The following is a 19,167-nucleotide window of genomic DNA, read 5'->3' on the forward strand; positions in this document are numbered from 1 at the left end:
CCTCAGAGGTGGGCATGGACGAGAGCTGGCTGCAAAGGAATCACTGTTGATTCCTCACAACTTGTGATAGAGTTGTATCCAGTCTTTGGTTCCTGGAGAAGGGACCCTGCTGCCTGGGGGTGGGTCTGCTCTGTGAGATAAGAAGGAAATGCTTCCCCTTCTTCCTTAAACGCAGAGCTTCCCAGGGCCAGCAAGACATTAGGAAACTCGGCTCCATTTTAAGATTATTGCCTGGAGAGACATGGGCACAGGCTGGCTCTCTGGGAAAACGGGGAAACGGGCAAAGCCATGGTGGATGGGCCTCCGACCTACCTCCCACGAGAGATCATCCTCCGTCTTGCCCCACTTCTGCCTCTCTCTCATTTCTCCCTCATCCATCCCAAGCCTAGGCATCCACCCTGGGTCCTATTCCTACACAGCCTGGTTAATTCAGTCTCCGCAGAGAGACTTGCATCTCAACTCAGTTCTCAGGAAGATCTGAATGCTTTCCCAAAGGCAACTGTAAAGGCTGAATAACAGGCAGTGAGGTTACCTGTGGGCCAGGGGCTCCTGGGTTCACAAGATGAACTCTAGCGATGTGGGCCTTCTGGGGAAGCTCTCCTGGAACACAGGCGCCCCGATGCCCCTTCCTCTGCCTCAGACTGTCAGCTCCAGCTCCCTGGCTGCTCCCTTCCTGGGCCCTTGAGTGAGGACAATGATCTACACATTAAAATGTCAGCTGGAGTTCCCCTGTGGCTCGGAGGGTTAAGGACCCAGCATTTTCACTGCTGAGGCTTGGATCACTGCTGTGGCAAGGGTTCGATCCCTGGCCCTGGAACTTCCACATGCCTTGAGCACAGCCAAAACAAAACAAACGGCAACAAAAAAAGAGGGAAACCTCACTCATATGGACAAAGAGTAGGTATGTATTTGTGTACTTTGCATTAGACAACACATACGTCCCTGAAAAGACAGACCTCTTGTACATCAAATTAACATTTCTCTAAAATGATTAGCAGACAGCTTACAATTTTCACTCTGCAGTAGTTTGTATAAAAACTGTGTTCATCATAGAGTTTAAAGAGTGAACTGGAAGCCAGGTTATGCAGCCCAAATCTAGTCTCCTACGCTTGAAATTCTCTAGTGTAAGAAAATAGCTCCAGAGCATAATTTGTATGACAAAACTTTACCACTGTGTACTAACAATGGGGAGAGAATCCACGTGTATTCTCAACTGCGTGATGGAATTATTTGCTAATTTTTTTTTCTATTTATTGAGCCCATACTGTGTGGCAGTCAGTACCCTCAATGCCTTACATAAGTCATCTTATTTGTTAATTAAATAAGCAACACTGTAACAATGTTTAACAAAGATCAAAAGAAAAATGCTTTATTTATGTCACGATGCTAATGACATAAATAAAGCATTTCACCTTCTCACTCTAATACTCAATGGTTCTAAATTATCAGCTCCCATGTACTTTTGATGAATGGCATCTGCTCAGGGATTCTCCCCTTAGAATGAATATCACCACTGTTCTTGTCACCCTTCACAAATTGGCTTCTACGAAGGGGTGTTACATTTGTCCCTGGTGACTGAGCAGCTAGCCAGAAGAGTGATTGATTTCCCCCGTGTTACAAAAGAACCAAGAATGTGTGATTTTTATTTCTTCTCCAACCTTACTATCGACCCACCATAAATGTAAAAGCTTGAAATTACTGTGAGCCCTCCTACTAATAAAATGAAGCCCTGAGCAAAAGCATGACTAAATATTTTAGACTCCCTAAGCAAACTCTTCAGAAAGATCTAAAGCAAATAGAGCTCCGGCCCTTTGCTCCTCAACTAGGAGGACCATGTGGTCATAATTTATACCTAAGGAGAGGAAGGGAACAGGGAGTCATCACCAATGCTTTCTCCCTTGCTATGATTCTAGAGTATTCTCTATTGTCTTCTGAACCCTCTTCTTCCAAACCTGACCTGGGCCCCAGGAGAAATTAACCCTAACCTCTGAACACGCCAAGTAACTTATCCTCAGCAAGCCTGTGCTTCTTCCAACAAGTTGAGAGCTATGCATCTTCCGTATTGATTCTCTTGGTGTCTTTGCAGCCTCTAAATACCACGTTTTTGTTGGTCCGTGTCTTCACCCTATGACTCTAAACTTTATACTCCAAGCCAACTACTAATTACTAAAACCAACTTTGACCTAATTCTCTTCTTTCATATTTCCCTCAGACTGGCTCATTACACATCTCTCTGTGCATGTTAAAGAGCAAGTAACAAATACTTATTCACTGGTTACTATATGTAAAGGGTGCTACAGGGAGTACTAAGAATTATAAGATGTGGTCCCTACCTTTCAAAGATTTCCAGTCTAGGAGTTCCCATCGTGGCTCAGGGGTTAACAAACCCAACTAGTATCCATGAGGACGTGGGTTTAATCTCTGGCTGTGCTCGGTGGGTTAAGGATCTGGTTGCCATGAGATGTGGTATAGGTATCAGAAATGGCTCAGATCCTGCGTTGCTGCGGCTGTGGCGTAGGCCAGTGACTACAGCTCTGATTTGACCCCTAGCCTGGGAACCTCTGTATGCCACAGGTGCAGCCCTAAAAGAGGCCAAAAAAAACAAAAAACAAAAAACAACAAAAAAAAAACTTCCAGTCTAGTTGGGAGTATAAAACACAAGCAAATGGAAAGAGCTTTAGTAATGCCAGACCATGACAATTGTCATATACACAGCCCATATATTTTTTTAATTCCTTGTTTGGATTTCCTCACATCACTCATCTTTAGTGCTTATGGCAGATAACAGCAAATGGCTCTACTAACCTGCATTCCCCCTTCCCTCCAGTGTAGGAGGCTAGAAAGCAAAAAACATGGTTTTCTAGACTCCTCTGCAACCAGACTTGCAAGGTAAAGTGAAGAGAAACAAGGTTGGGGAGGTGTGAGTGAGTCGAGGCCATCACAGCAACTGGACATAGAACTAGGGTCCAGTCGTCAGCTTTGTGGCTGAAGAGGGCGCTGTGATGGCTTCAGTCAGCAGCTTCCTGACTGGTGGGTTTTAGCCATGATATAAGGTAGCTTCTTAGGAATAACTGCTGCTACTTGGTTGCAGCAGCGGGATGATAAAGAGGCTGGGATTAGGATGAAATTTGGACAAGGTCTCATTTCACCTCTGGTTTGCTCTGTGACTTTGTGCCCAGCATTTCACCTCTCTGTGTCCTGGTCCTCCTTCTTGGGGTAAAAAAGGACATCAGCAATGACTCCTCTTGTAGGCTGCCTGTACAGGTGACTACAATTCCTGGACAACACTCTCACTGCCCTTTGAAGGCGGATGAGGACCCCCGCACCATCCTAGAGGCTAATTCCCCCAGATGGATCCATTTACCCCAAAGCACTGTGGTGCAAGGGACAAATTCCTGGATGCATTGGGAACACGGCCATCGAATAACATCTCTTTTCTTTGTTTCATGTGGTTTCTATTTATTTACAGTGTGCCATGGTTATTCGTGATGCTTTACAAACCATAAAAACAAAGTCTCCACCCTATAGAATTTACAGTATAGTTTAAACAGACAGGATGCATGGGCTGACAGGTCGGGCATGCCAGGAGATGGTGTTGGTGTTATATAACATGGGTGTGGAGGGTTTCTTCTTGAGTTATAAATACTTTCCAGTTACAAGGGCCTTTCATCTGGGATCCCCCAGCACTTTAGAATAGCAATAACCTCGATTGCTTTCTAAATGCACTTTCCATAAACTGCTGTGGGGACGGAGTAAATGCTTTTAAATGTCTATTAATTGATCTGTACATCTGTTCATTGTCCATATTAAACAGCATGGATGTAAACACGACAGTTAGGAGAGGCCCTCTCTGGGCTGTGGTCTGACTGCTCCCAGACTATAACTCCAGAGGGACCTGACAGCCGTGCTGCACAGCATTGGGAGGGCCAGATGGGCACCTGGGTATTTCCCAGGTGAGATGCTCACTCAGCCTAGACTCCGAAAGATCACTTCCTGCAGACCTACACCACCACTGATGGATGAGTTCACATTTCCAAGTCAGGTGAGTTCAGAGGAAGAATTTCCAATGGAGAAACTCGGAGTTATTCCTTGGCTAAAAACAGGGGCTCAATTCTGGTTCCAGTCGCTCTGTCACTTGCCTCTGATGATACCTTCCTCTTTTTGTGAGCAAAGAAATTTTCAAAATGACAACATTTATACTTTACTGGTATGGAGTTCCCATTTGGTCTCAAAGGCCATTAGCAAGTGACTCTTCCTGGTCTATTTGACAAATTCATTCAAATCCAAGGGAAAGTTCGCCTGGGTTGCAAGGCCCTAAGAGTTCACCCAGAAGTTTATGAGATAAGCAAACATCCCTCATTCTCTCCATCCTTTATGCAGTTCTCAGAGTTATATTTCTAGAATCTAGATGGAATCACATCATCATCACCACCGCCACCACCACCCTGCTTTAAGAACCCTACCTGAAGACTAAAGTCCAAAGTGCCTTTGCAGGGTACATGCGGCCTTCATGGCCTTGGCCCGCTGGCCCCTCTCTCCAGCTTCATCTCTGCCTACAGGACTTGAGGCTGTGGCTACAGCAAAGAAGTTGCCCCTTCGTCAGAGATCTCCAACTTTTCTGTCCATTCTTTCTGCAATATGCTCTCTCGTCTTCCCTCCTGCCCATCCACTACTGTCCATCAAAGCCCACCTCTAATATCCCTCATCTTCAAGGCCTTCCACAGGTCCACCATCATGTATCACCCCTACCCTCACTTCTCTTCCTAGAGCACCCCCTCATTTCTACCTCTGTATCACCTCTGTCACATCATGTCATATCAGCAGCTTTCTTTTCTTTTTTCTTTCTTTCTTTCTTTCTTTTTTTTTTTTTTTTTTTTGCTTTTTAGCACCGCACCCATGGCATATGGAGCTTCCCAGGCTAGGGGGTCACACCGGAACGACAGCTGCTGGCCTACACCACAGCCACACCAATGCAGGATCCAAGCCACCTCTGCGAACCAAATCACAACTCACAGCATTGTTGGATCCTTAACCCACCAAACAAGGCCAGGGACCAAACCCACATCCTCATGGATCCTAGTCAGACTTGTTTCCACTGTGCCACAATGGGAACTCCAACCCATCAGCTTTCAGACACTCAAAGTTCACGCACACTGGTCTTCTCACTCTGCTGGTGCTTCTTGAGAGCAGAAACCATGTCTCATATAAAGTAATCTCCCAGTAAAGTCTTGTTGAAGGGTCCTTTTGGCACTTTAAAGGGACAGAGAAGGGAAAGGAAGAGAGCAGCAAAGGCTTAAGACCCCTGTCAACTATTTGGAACCCTCATTTCATAGGATTTGGTCTCATCTGCTGTAAGTTCATCCTACAAAATGCTTTCAGATTATAAAATGCTAAATTCAGTGTTTTGGGGTTTTCTCTCCTCTATATTTTTTAAAAATTTTAAGTCAAAACCTAAAAGAAGCATAACATATAATTTATTATTTTAATAATTTTAGAATGTGCCATTCATTGGCACTACGTACATTCACATTGTTGTCCAGTTATCACCACCACCCAACTCCAGAACTCTTTTATCTTCTAAAACTGAAACTCTGTACCTATTAAACACAAACTTTCCATTCCCTCACCCACGCCCCCTGGGAAACACTGTCTTACTGTCTGTCTCTATGAATGTGACTACTCTACGTATCTCATATAATTGGAATCATACAACATTTGTCCCTTTGTGACGGGTGTTATTTCATTTAGCATGTTTTAAAAGTTCGTGCATATTGTAGAATGTATCCAAATTTCTTTCCTTTTCAAGACTGAATAATATTCTACTGTATGTGTAAGTCACATTTTGTTTATCCAGTCATCTGTCATCTGCTAAGCAGACATTTGAATTGTTTCCACATTTTGGTTGTTGTGAATAATGCTGCTATAAACATGGATGCTCAAATATCTTTTTGAGTCCTTGTTTTCACTTCTTTTGGGTCATATACCCAGAAGTGGAGTTACGAGATCTTATGGTAATTCTGTGTTTAATTTTTTGAGGAGCTGCTCTACTGTTTTCCACAGCTATTGTACCGTTTGACATTCCCACTAAAAATGCACAAGGGTCCCAATTTCTCCATGTCCTCAGCAACACTTGTTATTTTCTGGGGTTTTTGTTTGTTTTAATTTTTGTTAATAGTCATTCTGATGGGTGTTGAAGTGGTATCCATCACGGTTTTGACTAAATTCAGTTTTGAGCCTCTACATTGAGTCCTCATGATAAACTCCAATCAAATGATACCCCATCACCTCTATTTCTTGAGCCAGTGTCCTAAGAAAGTTGGGGCCATAAAGGCCTGTGGTTCATGCAGATCAGCAGGGGGCACTCCCATAGGACGGCTCTGGAGGCTCCAATGACAGAGGACAGGGCAGGTAGCTTTTCCAGACCAAAGCAGGGTCCTAGCTCACCAGCAAATGGGTCTTTTTATTCCCCGACCCTCTTCCCCAGGTCCTGTCCTCCTCACTGCCATTATCAAGGAGAACCATAGTCCAGGCCATAGCAGTGTTTCTGAAAAGGGGTGCTATTGGCATTCAGAGTGGAACCATTCTTCATTAGTCGGGACAGCGGGACAGTCGTAGTGACAATCAAAATGCCCCCCAACTCACATCTCGAAAGTACCCCTCCCTCTGGGAATGGAAGTTGCCCAAGTGAGATCCAGGTATGCAAAGGCCTCTGGAGATTCCCAGTGAAGCACACTCGCTCGTGCAAAGCAGCAACCACCAGAAAGACGCCTCCTGTCCTGCTGAGGAGCCTCTGGAGCTCAGCCAAGGAAAACGTCACTGGTGGCGTTAGGTGACCTAGACAACTCCTCTGAGTCTGTTAATGGTTAGTTGACAGTGAAAGGCTCACATGTCAGGAGAAGGGGGAAGATACTCTCTAAAACAAGATGAGTACCATAAAAGAAAAACATCCCGCCGTCCCCCCCACCCCGCCCCCATACCCTTGCAATCAGGACGTGGAATCTGAGCCTGGTCCCTTCCATGTCCATTTGACCCTCCCTCCCCGCAGGGTGTGCACCCTGCCCTCTGCAGTCCCTGCCTTGCCTGTCCTGCGGAAGGGACTTCACGTCCCTGTGCTTCCATAGCAACCAGGAAACAACCACCGCTCACAATGAGACGGATGGTGCTGGGGCCCAGACCTGCCGATGCACACGGCCGGTAACAGAGCAACAGAACCAGGGGACAACGAGGGTGCGGGCAAAGGGGAGAGAGAGGTTGCCCAGAGCGTGGACAATCCAGGGCTTGAGGAGTCTGGGTTTGCGGTTTATTTTCTCTCCCGACAAAGACACACACTGTCTAAACTGTGGGGCTGGTTGTTATTAAGAAGCTGCTGTACGAGGGGAAAATGTGCTTAATAAAAGGCCCAGTGTTTGTGGGCTTTTTGGGCTCCCTGCTGAGCTCAGGAAATCTTGAGGTGTGACCCGTTTTCAGTCTTCAAAACCAAGATGAACTGCCCTTGAAGGAGGGTGGTCAGAAGCAAAACATGTTCACCCTCTCTCTCCTGAGCCGGGGACACGGGAAGTTGGTCCAGAACAAACAGAAGTTAGAAGTCTATTTTGAACCCGAGGTGAGTCTGACAGCTGAATAAAGGCAGAGGTGGGGGGTGGGGGAGGAAGGCTCTATTTCTTCATTTGGGGCTGAGCCCTGTCTGTTCTGGTTTGTTGTGTTGGGGAGGCGGGGCAGGGGTCAGTGGGCGCGCTTCCCTCTTCCTTGGGGAAATTCAAGAAAATAAGAGAGTGTGCTTGACACTTGGAGATGCCACAGGGGTCCTCCTCCTCCCCCTTACGGCCTTCAGTTGCTTTAGATTGGAGGAGATCCCAGACTGTCTAGAATTGGGACGGTTGGTTCAAGACCAGAATTTCCACCTGGGTTCTAGGCAAGCTGGTAGTGGCTATTTGGTGTTTAGCTCTGTGGTCTAAATGTTGAGGATGTTCGTGCCAGTTCAATGGCTTCCTTGAACCTTCTGGAATTCAACCCATAGGACTCACATTTAATAGAGGCAAAAAAAACAAAAAACAAAAAAACCCCACCCTCATTTTATAAGATTTTTTCAAAGAGGTGGCAAAATTCCCCTGTTGTACTAGAATTTTTTTTTTTTTTTTTTTTTTTTTTTTTTTTTTGTCTTTTTGTCTTTTGTTGTTGTTGTTGTTGTTGTTGCTATCTCTTGGGCCGCTTCCGTGGCATATGGAGGTTCCCAGGCTAGGGGTTGAATCGGAGCTGTAGCCACCGGCCTACGCCAGAGCCACAGCAACGCGGGATCCGAGCCGCGTCTGCAACCTACACCACAGCTCACGGCAACGCCGGATCGTCAACCCACTGAGCAAGGGCAGGGACTGAACCCGCGACCTCATGGTTCCTAGTCGGATTCGTTAACCACTGCGCCACGACGGGAACTCCTGTACTAGAATTTTATTTCATTGAATCCTGCCAGGAATAAGAAATCCAGCGGGGGTACTTTGAAAATTTTTGGATCACACAGAGATTTTCATTGTCATGGTAGTTTGTCATGATATTTGACCTTTGCTGTATTAAAAGACGTATAAAGTTTCAAAGGACCTCTGTGGCCAGTGGCATTTACTTACTTACAAGATATGTAACTACTTTATGGGCTCCTAAAGAGCCAAATTAGGTAATGTTACATAGCATCTGGAATGTATAGAAATTCTCCCTGTGTACAGCTACGGCGGTGGGTTGGGATGGTTTTCTCCTATTTAAACTGCCAGCCAGTCTAAATCTAAATTCAAAGTTATCTGCTGCCCTTGTAAATGCTGACTACTTAGTTGCATACCAGGAAATTTTAACTGGCCTGGAAGCTACACTCTACCCTATTTAAACCCCCAGGCATGAATGGCTCTCCTGAACATTACATGGGATAAAACAGAACTGGGTTCTACTAACTCTGAAATGGGAAGAACAAAATCAATTGCTAAGAAGAGTGAGTGTGTTTCCTAAGAAGAGTGTGTTCCATGATGCCATGTGAGCAATCCAGAGAGAACCAGTCTTTCAAAACATGTCAAACAAATGCCAAAGCAGTAGCTTCTATAAAAAGGGCTTCTAGGAGTTCCCATCATGGCTCAGTGGAAACAAATCTGACTAGTATCCATAAGGACGCAGGTTCGATCCCTGGCCTGGCTCAGTGGGTTAAGGATCCGGTGTTTTCATGAGCTGTGGTGTAGGTCACAGACGTGGCTCAGATCTGGCATTGCTGTGGCTGTGGTGTAGTTCAGTGGCCACAGGTCCGATTTGACCCCTAGCCTGGGAACCTCCATATGCCGCGGGTGAGGCCCTTAAAAAAAAAAAAAGCAAAGCCTTCCACTGTGGACCCATCAAAGTGCTTTCTTTCCATTGCAGGATTACCTGAACTGGAAGTCCCCAGAAGATTACATCCTGGTCAGCAAACCACAGGATGAGGGCAAAGCCGACCAGCACATGTGGAGTCTCTTTCTTCCTAAAACATTCAGCACTAGAAAGGGTGCCCTGATCCTCTACTCAGAAGGTTTAGCCATATCAGCATGGACCCCCGATGAGAGGAGAAAAGGCCCCTACCACTCCAAAGGCCACAGGAAGAAGCTGGATCTTAAACTGCACACCCTTCAGGACCTCACAGAAGCCATCCTGGCATATGGAAGGAGACAGGTAGGCAGAGCTGTGTCCCAGGCTCAGGGAAGGTCCTGGCCTGTGTATCTAGAAACCCAGTTGTAGCTTTGGGTATAACTTCTCAGACCCTAGGAAGGTCTGAACCCCTCAGACCTCCATTTCTTCATCTCTAAAATGGGACTGTACTCACAGCACACAATCATCACAAAGCTTCAATGAAATAAATAATCTATACAAAAGGGCTCTGAAAAGCATAAAGGGCTCTATTATTATCATGGTGTGTTTTCCTTTCCCTGAGAGTAACATACAGTGCTTTTCAGCATTCTGACAGATCCAGGCCAGCAGATGTTTCATCAGAATCCTTGAAATCCTGTCTCATAGCCACACGCACCATCATCACACCTCTGACGTTCTTGGCTTTGCGGAAATGAGAGGGAGAACATTTTCAACATTTACCTTCAGCCCTTCAGTGTCTGCATGATAAGTTAACGACTTTTTCCATTCTGGATTTAATATTAAGGGAAAACCCTGGTGCTCATTATTGTGATTCATACTTTCTAATGTTTTATGAGATATATACATGGCCTCTGCTTTATAGAACTGCATGCATCAGCCCTTTGATTGAGGTCATGAGAGAGGCTGGGAAGATCTCACTTTATGAAATTCTAGGTTACTCTAGAGTTTAAAAGTCTCTGTTGGCTTCTCATTCCCCACAGAATAAATCCTTTAACTTCCTCTTGCAGATTCTTCATACTCTGCCTTCTCTTGCATTTCTAGTCCTATCTGCCTTGTGTTCTCACCATTGCCATGACTGGGACCCTTCAAGGCCCACTCATGTCAATAGCTTACCATTCCACAAACACCCTGTGCCCTTTTGTGACTACACTTTTTCACATGCTTCTACAGTTGGAAAACTCCTGTTCCCCCTTTTAACTACAACGCCAATGTCATCACCCCACCGAAGCGTCTTCCACTTCCCTAGGCAGCACTATCCCATCGCTCCTTCCTCTGTGAAGATTCCCATGCCGTTATCCACTGCAATTCAACTCCCTGTCCATTGGTTACCCCCTCCTCGAGGGCAGGGACCATGTTTAAATCTTGGTTTCCAGGGGAAAAAAATGAGTACCCATAAATGATTGTGGAACGAATGAATCGATCATGCTCAATAGCTTCAGTGTTTCTTAGATTATCTCCCAGTATCATTATTGTGCATTTTATCACCTACCCCACCAGGGTGATGCTTCCAAAAGGAACGTCCCTTTGCCCCTTGTCCTTCCAAAACACAAAGAAGCTTAATGACCTTGACCAAATGCCCAGTTGTCCTTTGTCTTAAAAATAATAAATTCTTGGGTGAAAGGAAACCAACTATTGTTGAATAGTTACTACTATATTATAACTGTTCATTTATTAAATCTTCACAATGACCTGTGAGATATGGTTTTTCTTGCCCCCTTTTGCAGATGAGAAAACTGAGGCATTAAGGGACTTGGCCAAGGTCTCAGAGCTAATAAATGACAGAGCCAGGATTCAAACCCATGACTGCCTACCTCTCCAGAGCCAGCATGCTATGCCCTTCACCCTATTGTCTGTGGACCTGGAAGGGCCTCCAGAAGTCACTGTACCAGGCCTTGGCCTGTTTGCCCTCATATCCATTCCTCACCCTTACCTTCCTCTGCTCTGCTTCATGGTGGGGTTGACCACATGATGCACATAATTCTGTGTCAGCTGGCTTCTAATTGATTTTACGAATGGAAGACTTTGGAAGGAGATTAGAGAGGAAGAAAAGAAAAGCCCAGGTATTTCTCCCATTCTACCTGGTGAGATGAATGGTGGTGAGAAGCACCTGCCTCACCTCTGCAGTCCAGCTCCCAACAGACAGGCAGGCTCACTGTGGCTCCAGGTTCCTCTCGGTGATACTACCAGCTCCTTGCCCCATCTTTTAGCCTAGAGGTGGGGCTGGCTTCCAGATGTTACTAATCTCAGTGTTGCCTCATCATCTTTTTTGGCTTCTGAGTTTTCTAATCACCTGTGAAGCCAAAGCCCTGAATTAAATTCCTTCTGTGTTTAAATAGTGGTTTCTGACCATCCCAGTTTCCATAACTCATTACAGCCAATTTCACATACTATCCTTTCCACCTAGAATTTTCTTCCCCCCCCTCTTCTCTGCCTGGAGAGCTCCTGGAATCTATACTGTCTTGATTATTTCTATAGGACACCATTTATCATGCTGATGTTCGCTTCTTCTCAGAGATTATGAGCCCATGAATGCAGGAGCTCAGCTCTATTATTCTTTTATCATTTTGCATCTAAATAAAAGATCAGAAAAATACATAAACCAACTGTAATAAAAATATTTTTAAAAAGATCTGAAAAATAATAGTCTGCTAATAAATATTGAGGATATTTAATATAATGAGGAAAACTAGAAAGTCTAAATGGATAACAAAGAAATTCTAATCATGGGCAAAAATGATGCTAGTTGAACAGATAAAACATAGGAAATAAATAACATGTATATACAAAGAAAAAAATATTTAGTGGTTTCTGTTTTCCTGGTGGGACACTGATATGCATGCTAACTTACTACCCAGAGCAAGAATATCTTCCACAGCTTTCAGATACTTGTCTATATGGCTTAAATATTTCCAGCAACAGAGATATTTTTTCTTTATGGGTCTGTTTGGGGATGGCTTCATTTTTACTGAGACTTGGGCTCAATGGAAAAAGAAAAAAAAGAAGTTCCTATCTTCTTGAGGTATCCATCTACTAGATTTACAACATATAAAATGATACAAAGAGAACCCCAAACAAGTAGAAGGGAAGTGGTATGAGGAAACCAGGGAAAGAAAGGGTTTGGAATAGTAATCAGGCAGGAATTATAACATTAGAGGACATGGTAGATTAAAATAAGAGGAAAAGCAACTCACGAGGGACTTGGGATTAAAGACAATGAACACCTCAGAGAAGAGTTTTGGAAACTACAGAGCACCATCTGATTGTGAAAACTATAGCCTGGCAAGAAACTTTTAAAATCCTAATATCCGGTGCTGGGAAGGCTATGGGGAAATGAGCTGTTTCATATAGTAGGAGCATAAATTCATGTGAAATTTCTGGAGGGCATTTGGCAAAAACCTACAAAGGTCTAATACTCTTTGATTTGGCATTCCATTTTTAGGAATTTGCCTTGGGAAATAATCAGAAATGTGGCCAAAGCTTTATGCACAAGAATGTTTACTACAGGGTTATTTATTACCATACAAAATATTGAAAATAATAAATGTCCAACAATGGAACATTGATTAAATAAAGTACAGTCATACAATGAATCTGGGGTCAGACACTAAAGTCATGTATTACTCATGAATAATGTGAGAAAATACAGAGTATTTTTTTAAAGCAAGCTATAAAATAGTATTTATATAACAAAAATACCAATATACATTAACACTTGTTTAGTATTTACCATGTTCCTGCCACTGTTCTAAGTGCTTTCCGCTGCAAAATCCAAGTATGCTTGCTATCAACTGTAGGGGTAGGTACTAATATTATCCCTTTTTAAATTAAGGAAATTGAAGCACAGAGAGTTTGAGTAATTCACTCAAGATTACATAGCCACGTAGATCACTGCACCAGACTAGACAGTGTAGGAAACATCACCTCTCTAGTATACTTCCAATTTTTAAAAATTAGTTATGCAAGCTGAAGGATACACATCAACAGTTAACCGTGGGTGGTTGGATTATCAGCCATATTTCTATTTATACTTATCCTTTCACCAAACATTTTTTAAGTCATGGATTTCTAAAGTCAAATAAAAATTGATGACTCTGAAGGAGGTAGACAATGAAAGGGGGAGCCAGGGTGGCCCTAGAGAGCCCAATGGGACCAGGCAGGGAAGCAGAATGACCACACCATCTGTTCCTCGGGGTCACTATTTCTTCATCCAAATAGTATAGTTCAAGAGTTAAAAACACCACCCTCAAAATAAAAGAGCCAAAATGGAGAGGAGGATAAAAGCAAGGATGGGTAGCCACAGAGTAGTGGTGCTCACGGAAGGATCTCTCCTGGCTGAGCTGTGAATCAGGAAACCTCCACTCAGGCCTGTGAGAATCCAGGCTGTCGCAGGGAGGTGCAATTAAATTTTTAAAGCATCTCACATCATCTCCAGTTGGATACATGAATCTAATGAAATGCATGTGGAAATACGTGCGGGTTCTATAGCTCAACACTCACCTTCTCTTTAGCTTTCTTGATGGCCCAGCTTCCTAATGAGCAATGATAAATGCTCAGTCGAGATTAGATGTCTGAGTTCTTATTCTTGTAGATACATACAGATATGTTGCTTGGTTTTCTTAAACCGAAGGAAATACTATTCAAACATCCCCGAGGTTAAAGCCATTCTTCTTGAGGCCTCTAATTCGTTCTGCTTCCCATCACGTATTTAAAAATCAAATAGTGGGAGTTCCCCTCATGACTCAGTGGTTTAGAAACCCAACCAGGATCCATGAGAACACTGGCCTCACTCAGTGGGTTAAGGATCAGGCGTTACCATGAGCTGTAGGGTAGGTCACAGAGGTGGCTCTGATCTCGCAGTTGTTGTGGCTGTGGTGTAGGCTGGCAGCTACAGCTCTGATTCAACCCCTAGCTTGAGCCTGTGAACTTCCATATGTCATAGGTTCAGCCCTAAAAAGACAAATAAAAATAAATAAGTAAATAAAAATCAAATAGCTATGAAATCTAAATAACCATAATTTGGGGTAGTATCTACATAATAAGCATAACGATGCTTTTGAAGCATAGCAGAAACCTCAAGTACCTCTCAAGTCATCAGAAATTTTAAATAATTCTTACATTGTTTTAGCATTTCTTATTCCCATATTTTTAGAATTTGGTAAATCGGGTGATATTTTTTTAAATGTCCAACACGGTACAGTGATTAAATAGTGTATTAAAAATAATCTGTTTTAGGAGTTCCCGTCATGGCGCAGTGGTTAACGAATCCAACTAGGAACCATGAGGTTGCGGGTTCGGTCCCTGCCCTTGCTCAGTGGGTTAACGATCTGGCGTTGCCGTGAGCTGTGGTGTAGGTCGCAGACGCGGCTCAGATCCCGTGTTGCTATGGCTCTGGCGTAGGCTGGTGGCTACAGCTCCGATTAGACCCCTAGCCTGGGAACTCCATATGCCGTGAGAGCGGCCCAAAGAAATAGCAAAAAGACAAAAAAAATAAAAAATAAAAAAAAAAATAATCTGTTTTAAAAATTCAATTCACAGAGCATCCCATTATTTTATCCCATTGAAGGAGAAACAAGATTTCGTTTACTATAACTGGTTTCCACCAAGGTTGTAGTGTTTCTGCCATTTCCCTTATAAATATGGTTACACTCAAAGGTATTGTCAGTCTTGTTCTACTGATTCCATATTGCCTACTCGCCTCACATCTCAGGACTTGAGGCACTTCATTAACTCTTTAGTTGGTGTTTCAGTCAATATTCAACCCACAAAGGTAGCTTCCTTTGGGCTACTATTTTATCAAGGGATATTATGATAAATAATGTTTTTTGAATAGAGGTATTTTTCCACCCTAAACACAATGTGAGCTCAGTACACAAAATAGAACAATATAGAAAAAATAGGAAGAATAATAAATTATCCTTTCAGCCAAAGATCAGGAGGAGGACAAAGTTCCCTTTGCAAATCCTTACCTGCTACAGGTCTGATGGTGTCCCTAAGAAGTGCTCTCATGGCCAAGAAAAAGGTGTCAAGGGGGCACCAAAGCAACAAAGGGGAGAACTTTTGCCAACTGTCTCCGTCTGAGCAGCTCATAAGCAGATGTACTTGGAGACTTTAATAAACCTAGAAGTAGGAAAGATGCGGAGAGAATCATGGGTCATCCATAATGATGAGGGCCGAGGTATTGTCAATAAGAGCGAACACTTGTTGAGTGCTTGGTGTATGCCAGGCATTGAATCTCTATAACCTCACTCAATCTGCACAAGCTTGTGAGCTGGGTGCTAGCATTACCTCCATTTTGTTGGAGGAAAATCTGAGCCTTGAAAGTAATTAACTTCCCCAAAGTTACATATCTAAGTGGTAGAACTAGAATTGGAGCCAGACGACTCATTCCAAAGCCCCCCTCTTAGCCCCTAGAGGGCCTGGCTTTGACGAAAAAAAAAAAAAAGAGCATTTTTCCAGTTTTAAAAACATTTGTTAATGCTTTAAAAAAATAAACACCTTTATTACAATTCTAGGAACACAAATCAGATTTTCATTAAAATTAATTTAGGTTGTAGGTAACATGTTCATAGCAAGCCATATATATGATCCAGTAGACTTCTATTTTCCTAGGCTTTTTGTATTTCATCCATTGGTTCCCAGGTATAACCATTAGATAGAGAATATTTATAATAACAGCTTAGAACTTAGGTAATACTATTATACCCAAGGCCATTCTAAGCACTTTATACTTATTATCTCATCTAATCCTCACAACTTCATAAGATGTATACTTTTATTGTTATAAAATATATATAGCATACAGTTGAGTGGCAGTAAGTACATTCACACTGTTATACAACCATTACCACCATCCATCCTCAATGTTTTTCATCTTGCAGAACTAAAATTCTATACAAATTAGACAATAATTAACAATTTTCCATCAATCTACTTTTTGTGTCTATGAATTTGACCACTGGAAGTAGCTCATATGAGTGAAATCATCCAGTAGTATCCTTTAAGTATTGTGATTAGCTTATTTCTTTTAGCATAATGTCTTCGAGGTTCATTCATGTTGTAGCAAGTATCAGAATTTCCTTTCTTTTTAAAGCTGGATAATAGTTTATTATATGCACATACCGCATTTTGTTTATTCATTCCGCAGTTGATGGACACTTAGATTGCTTCCGTGTTTTGGTTATTGTGAATAATGTTAATATAAACGTGGGTGTACAAACACCTATTAGTGTCCCTGCTTTTAATTCTTTTGAGCGTGTCCCCAGAAGTGGAATTGCTGGATTATATGTAATTCTCTTTTTTGTGTTTTGAGGACTTGCCACACTCTTTCCCACATCAGTCACTGCATCATTTTACATTCCCATTAGCAATGCCCAAGGACTTAAATTTCTTCAAATCCTAAGTAATACTTCTATTTTCCGCATTTAAAAAAAAAAATAGTTGTCTTAATGGGTATGAAGTAGTATCTCATTGTGGTCTTGATTTGCATTCCTTAAAGATAAGACATACTGAGCATCTTTTCATGTTCTTCTTGGCCATTTGTATATTTTCTTTGGAGAATTGTCTATTCAAGTTCTTTGCCCATTTTAAAAACAAGTTTTGTTTTATGTTTTTGAGTTGTAAGAGTTCTTTAAACATTCTGGATATTAATCCCTTACCAGATATATGATTTGCAAATAACTTCTCCCATTCTGTGGGTTGTCTTTTCACTCCTGATAGTGTCCTTTGATACACAAAAGTTTTACATTTTCATGAAGTCCAACTTAGCCATTATTCTCTTGTTGCCTGTTCTTTTAGTATCATATCCAAGAAATTATCACCAAATCCAGTGTCATAAATTGGATGTGAATCCTGAATCCAATGTCTACTGTTTCTTCTAAGAGTTGTATAATTTTAGCTGTTATGTTTAAGTCTGATTCATTTCGAGTTAAGCTTTATATATGGTGCAAGGTAGGCAGGTAGGATATGTACTTTTATTATCTTCATTCAACAGACAAGGAAACTGAGGCACAGATGGGTCAAGTAATTGTCCCAAAGCCACACAGCTAGCAAATGATGAGCCAGGATTCAGTCTGAGGCAGACTGATACATGAACTGATAATTTCTTCTGTTTTCAATTCTAGTTGTTGTATCTTTGCTTTTGTGACATGTGGCTGGTCAAATCTTTATGCTAAATCCTTTAGTCAGGAATCAAACCCTGTTACAACATTGCAACTATGGGACAATCAGACCACTTTAGCATTCTCTTCTTAATGGCCTGATACCCAGGAACACATACCATCAAAGATATTTGGGAGAGATAGCATCATTTGCACAGATTCTCAGAAGTTGAACCTGCAGAGAAAAGAGCTGGTTGAAAGTAGCAATGCTTATACAAGGCTTTTTAAAGTCAGGCTGGGGTTGAGAAGACTTTCCAGGCACAGCTGCAAATGGACACACATCTCTCCCCTCCCACCTTACCCCCACTTTGACTCCAGGTGCACTCACCTGGCAGCCCCAAGCCTGGCTCCAGACACACATGCACAAGTGCAATAACAGTAGAGGTCACCCTCTGTCCTAGGGCTCGGTCCTAGAGCACACTGACCCCAGCAAGCCCAACCAAGGGGCAGAAGACACAACTATGCTTCTCCATAGAGAAGGACTTCTAACTGGAGGGAGCAGCTCAAGTCACAGGTTGGCAGCAGGAAAGTACAGACATTTGGGGGATTTTCATTCCATTGAGCTAAAATCTTGAGTAATTATTAAATAATCAGTGCCTAGAATAGTGCCTGACACACAACAAGTTCTCAACGAATAGTTGTTAGGTGAACATGCTAGTTGCCAGAGTGAGGGGGAGGCTGTAACCTCTCCCCAGTGGGATATACAGTTTGGTCAGGGAGGCAGGTTTGTGCCCCTGTGATACGTGATACAAGGTAGCCTATGAGAGGAACCGAACTATAATTTATTAATATGCTGTCAAATATAAAGACAGTAGAGACTGTGATTGCTTTTTACTGGGAAAATCTAGAGTGGCATCCTGAAGAAGGTAGATTTTTTTTGTTTGTTTCTCTTTGTTTCTCCTAAGGACTGCACCCACGGCGTATGGAAGTTTCCAGGCCAGGGGTCAATTTGGAGCTATAGCTGCTGGCCTACGCCAGAGCCACAGCAATGCCAGATCCAAGCTGCATCTGCAACCTACACCACAGCTCACAGCAACACAGGATCCGTAGCCCAGTGATTGGGGTCAGGGATCGAACCTGCATCTTCATGGATACTAGTTGGGCTCGTTTCCGCTGAGCCGCAACAGGGACCCTGGGAAGATAAGATTTGTGCTGAGTCCTGCAGGAAAAATAAGTGCAGAGAGAGCCTCTAGGCAGAGGGGAGTGAAGGCCCAGAGGGGCGAGTGGGCAAAGTCAGGGTTATCAGACAGGTGTGGCTCTTACCTGGATAAGTGGGTGGGGTCAAATTACAGAGGGCTTTGCTGGCCAGCCCTGGGATATGTGGACTTCTCTCTTCACCTCTCTGCTGACTCCTGCACACAAAGGCTGACCACCCTGTGTGGTACAATGGCAGCTGGCGATCCGGGCACCTTGCCACCCTATCTCTGCTGCGCAGGAGCACTGCCCACACCGGCTCCTTCCATCCTCAGAAAACCTTCGCCTGCCAGCCCCAGGGTGGTGTGGCCATGACAGCCAGTGTGCGGGTGGGGACAGGTGCAGGGCTGCCCCTTTGCCCCTCCGCACATGGAGGCCCGGTGGGCGGCGGGAAGGCACCAGGCCAGAGCAAGTCCCTTGGTGGAGTGTGGCTAAGAGACCTGCTCTG

General features: G+C 43.4%; 1 protein-coding gene and 1 long non-coding RNA gene across 6 annotated transcripts in view; one reads left to right on the forward strand and one right to left on the reverse strand.

Moving 5' to 3' along the window:
* Positions 1-7,144: 7,144 nt before the first annotated feature.
* Positions 7,145-19,167, forward strand: part of KIAA2012 — a 136,734-nt gene continuing 124,711 nt past the window's right edge. For all 4 annotated transcript variants that reach the window (XM_084998409.1, XM_005672082.4, XM_084998410.1 and 1 more), the window contains exons 1-2: positions 7,145-7,603; positions 9,388-9,672. In XM_084998409.1, coding sequence (XP_084854535.1) covers positions 7,520-7,603; positions 9,388-9,672 — 369 coding nt within the window. In that variant the 5' untranslated portion in view covers positions 7,145-7,519. The remainder of the gene's footprint in view (positions 7,604-9,387; positions 9,673-19,167) is intronic.
* LOC146396087 (uncharacterized) overlaps positions 12,848-19,167 on the reverse strand; it is a 56,786-nt gene continuing 50,466 nt past the window's right edge. The window contains exon 3 of one of the 2 annotated variants that reach the window (XR_014828945.1): positions 12,848-15,486. This is a non-coding gene — a long non-coding RNA (uncharacterized LOC146396087). Of the gene's footprint in view, positions 15,487-15,815; positions 17,701-19,167 lie in introns of those variants that run through there. The other variant, XR_014828943.1, reaches the window with a different exon arrangement.

This window comes from Sus scrofa, chromosome 15 (genome assembly GCF_054392235.1).
Source record: "Sus scrofa isolate SSC_HxYL_T2T_F1_AM1 chromosome 15, Sscrofa_HxYL_maternal_Yorkshire_Landrace_v2.0, whole genome shotgun sequence".
NCBI lineage: Eukaryota > Metazoa > Chordata > Mammalia > Artiodactyla > Suidae > Sus > Sus scrofa.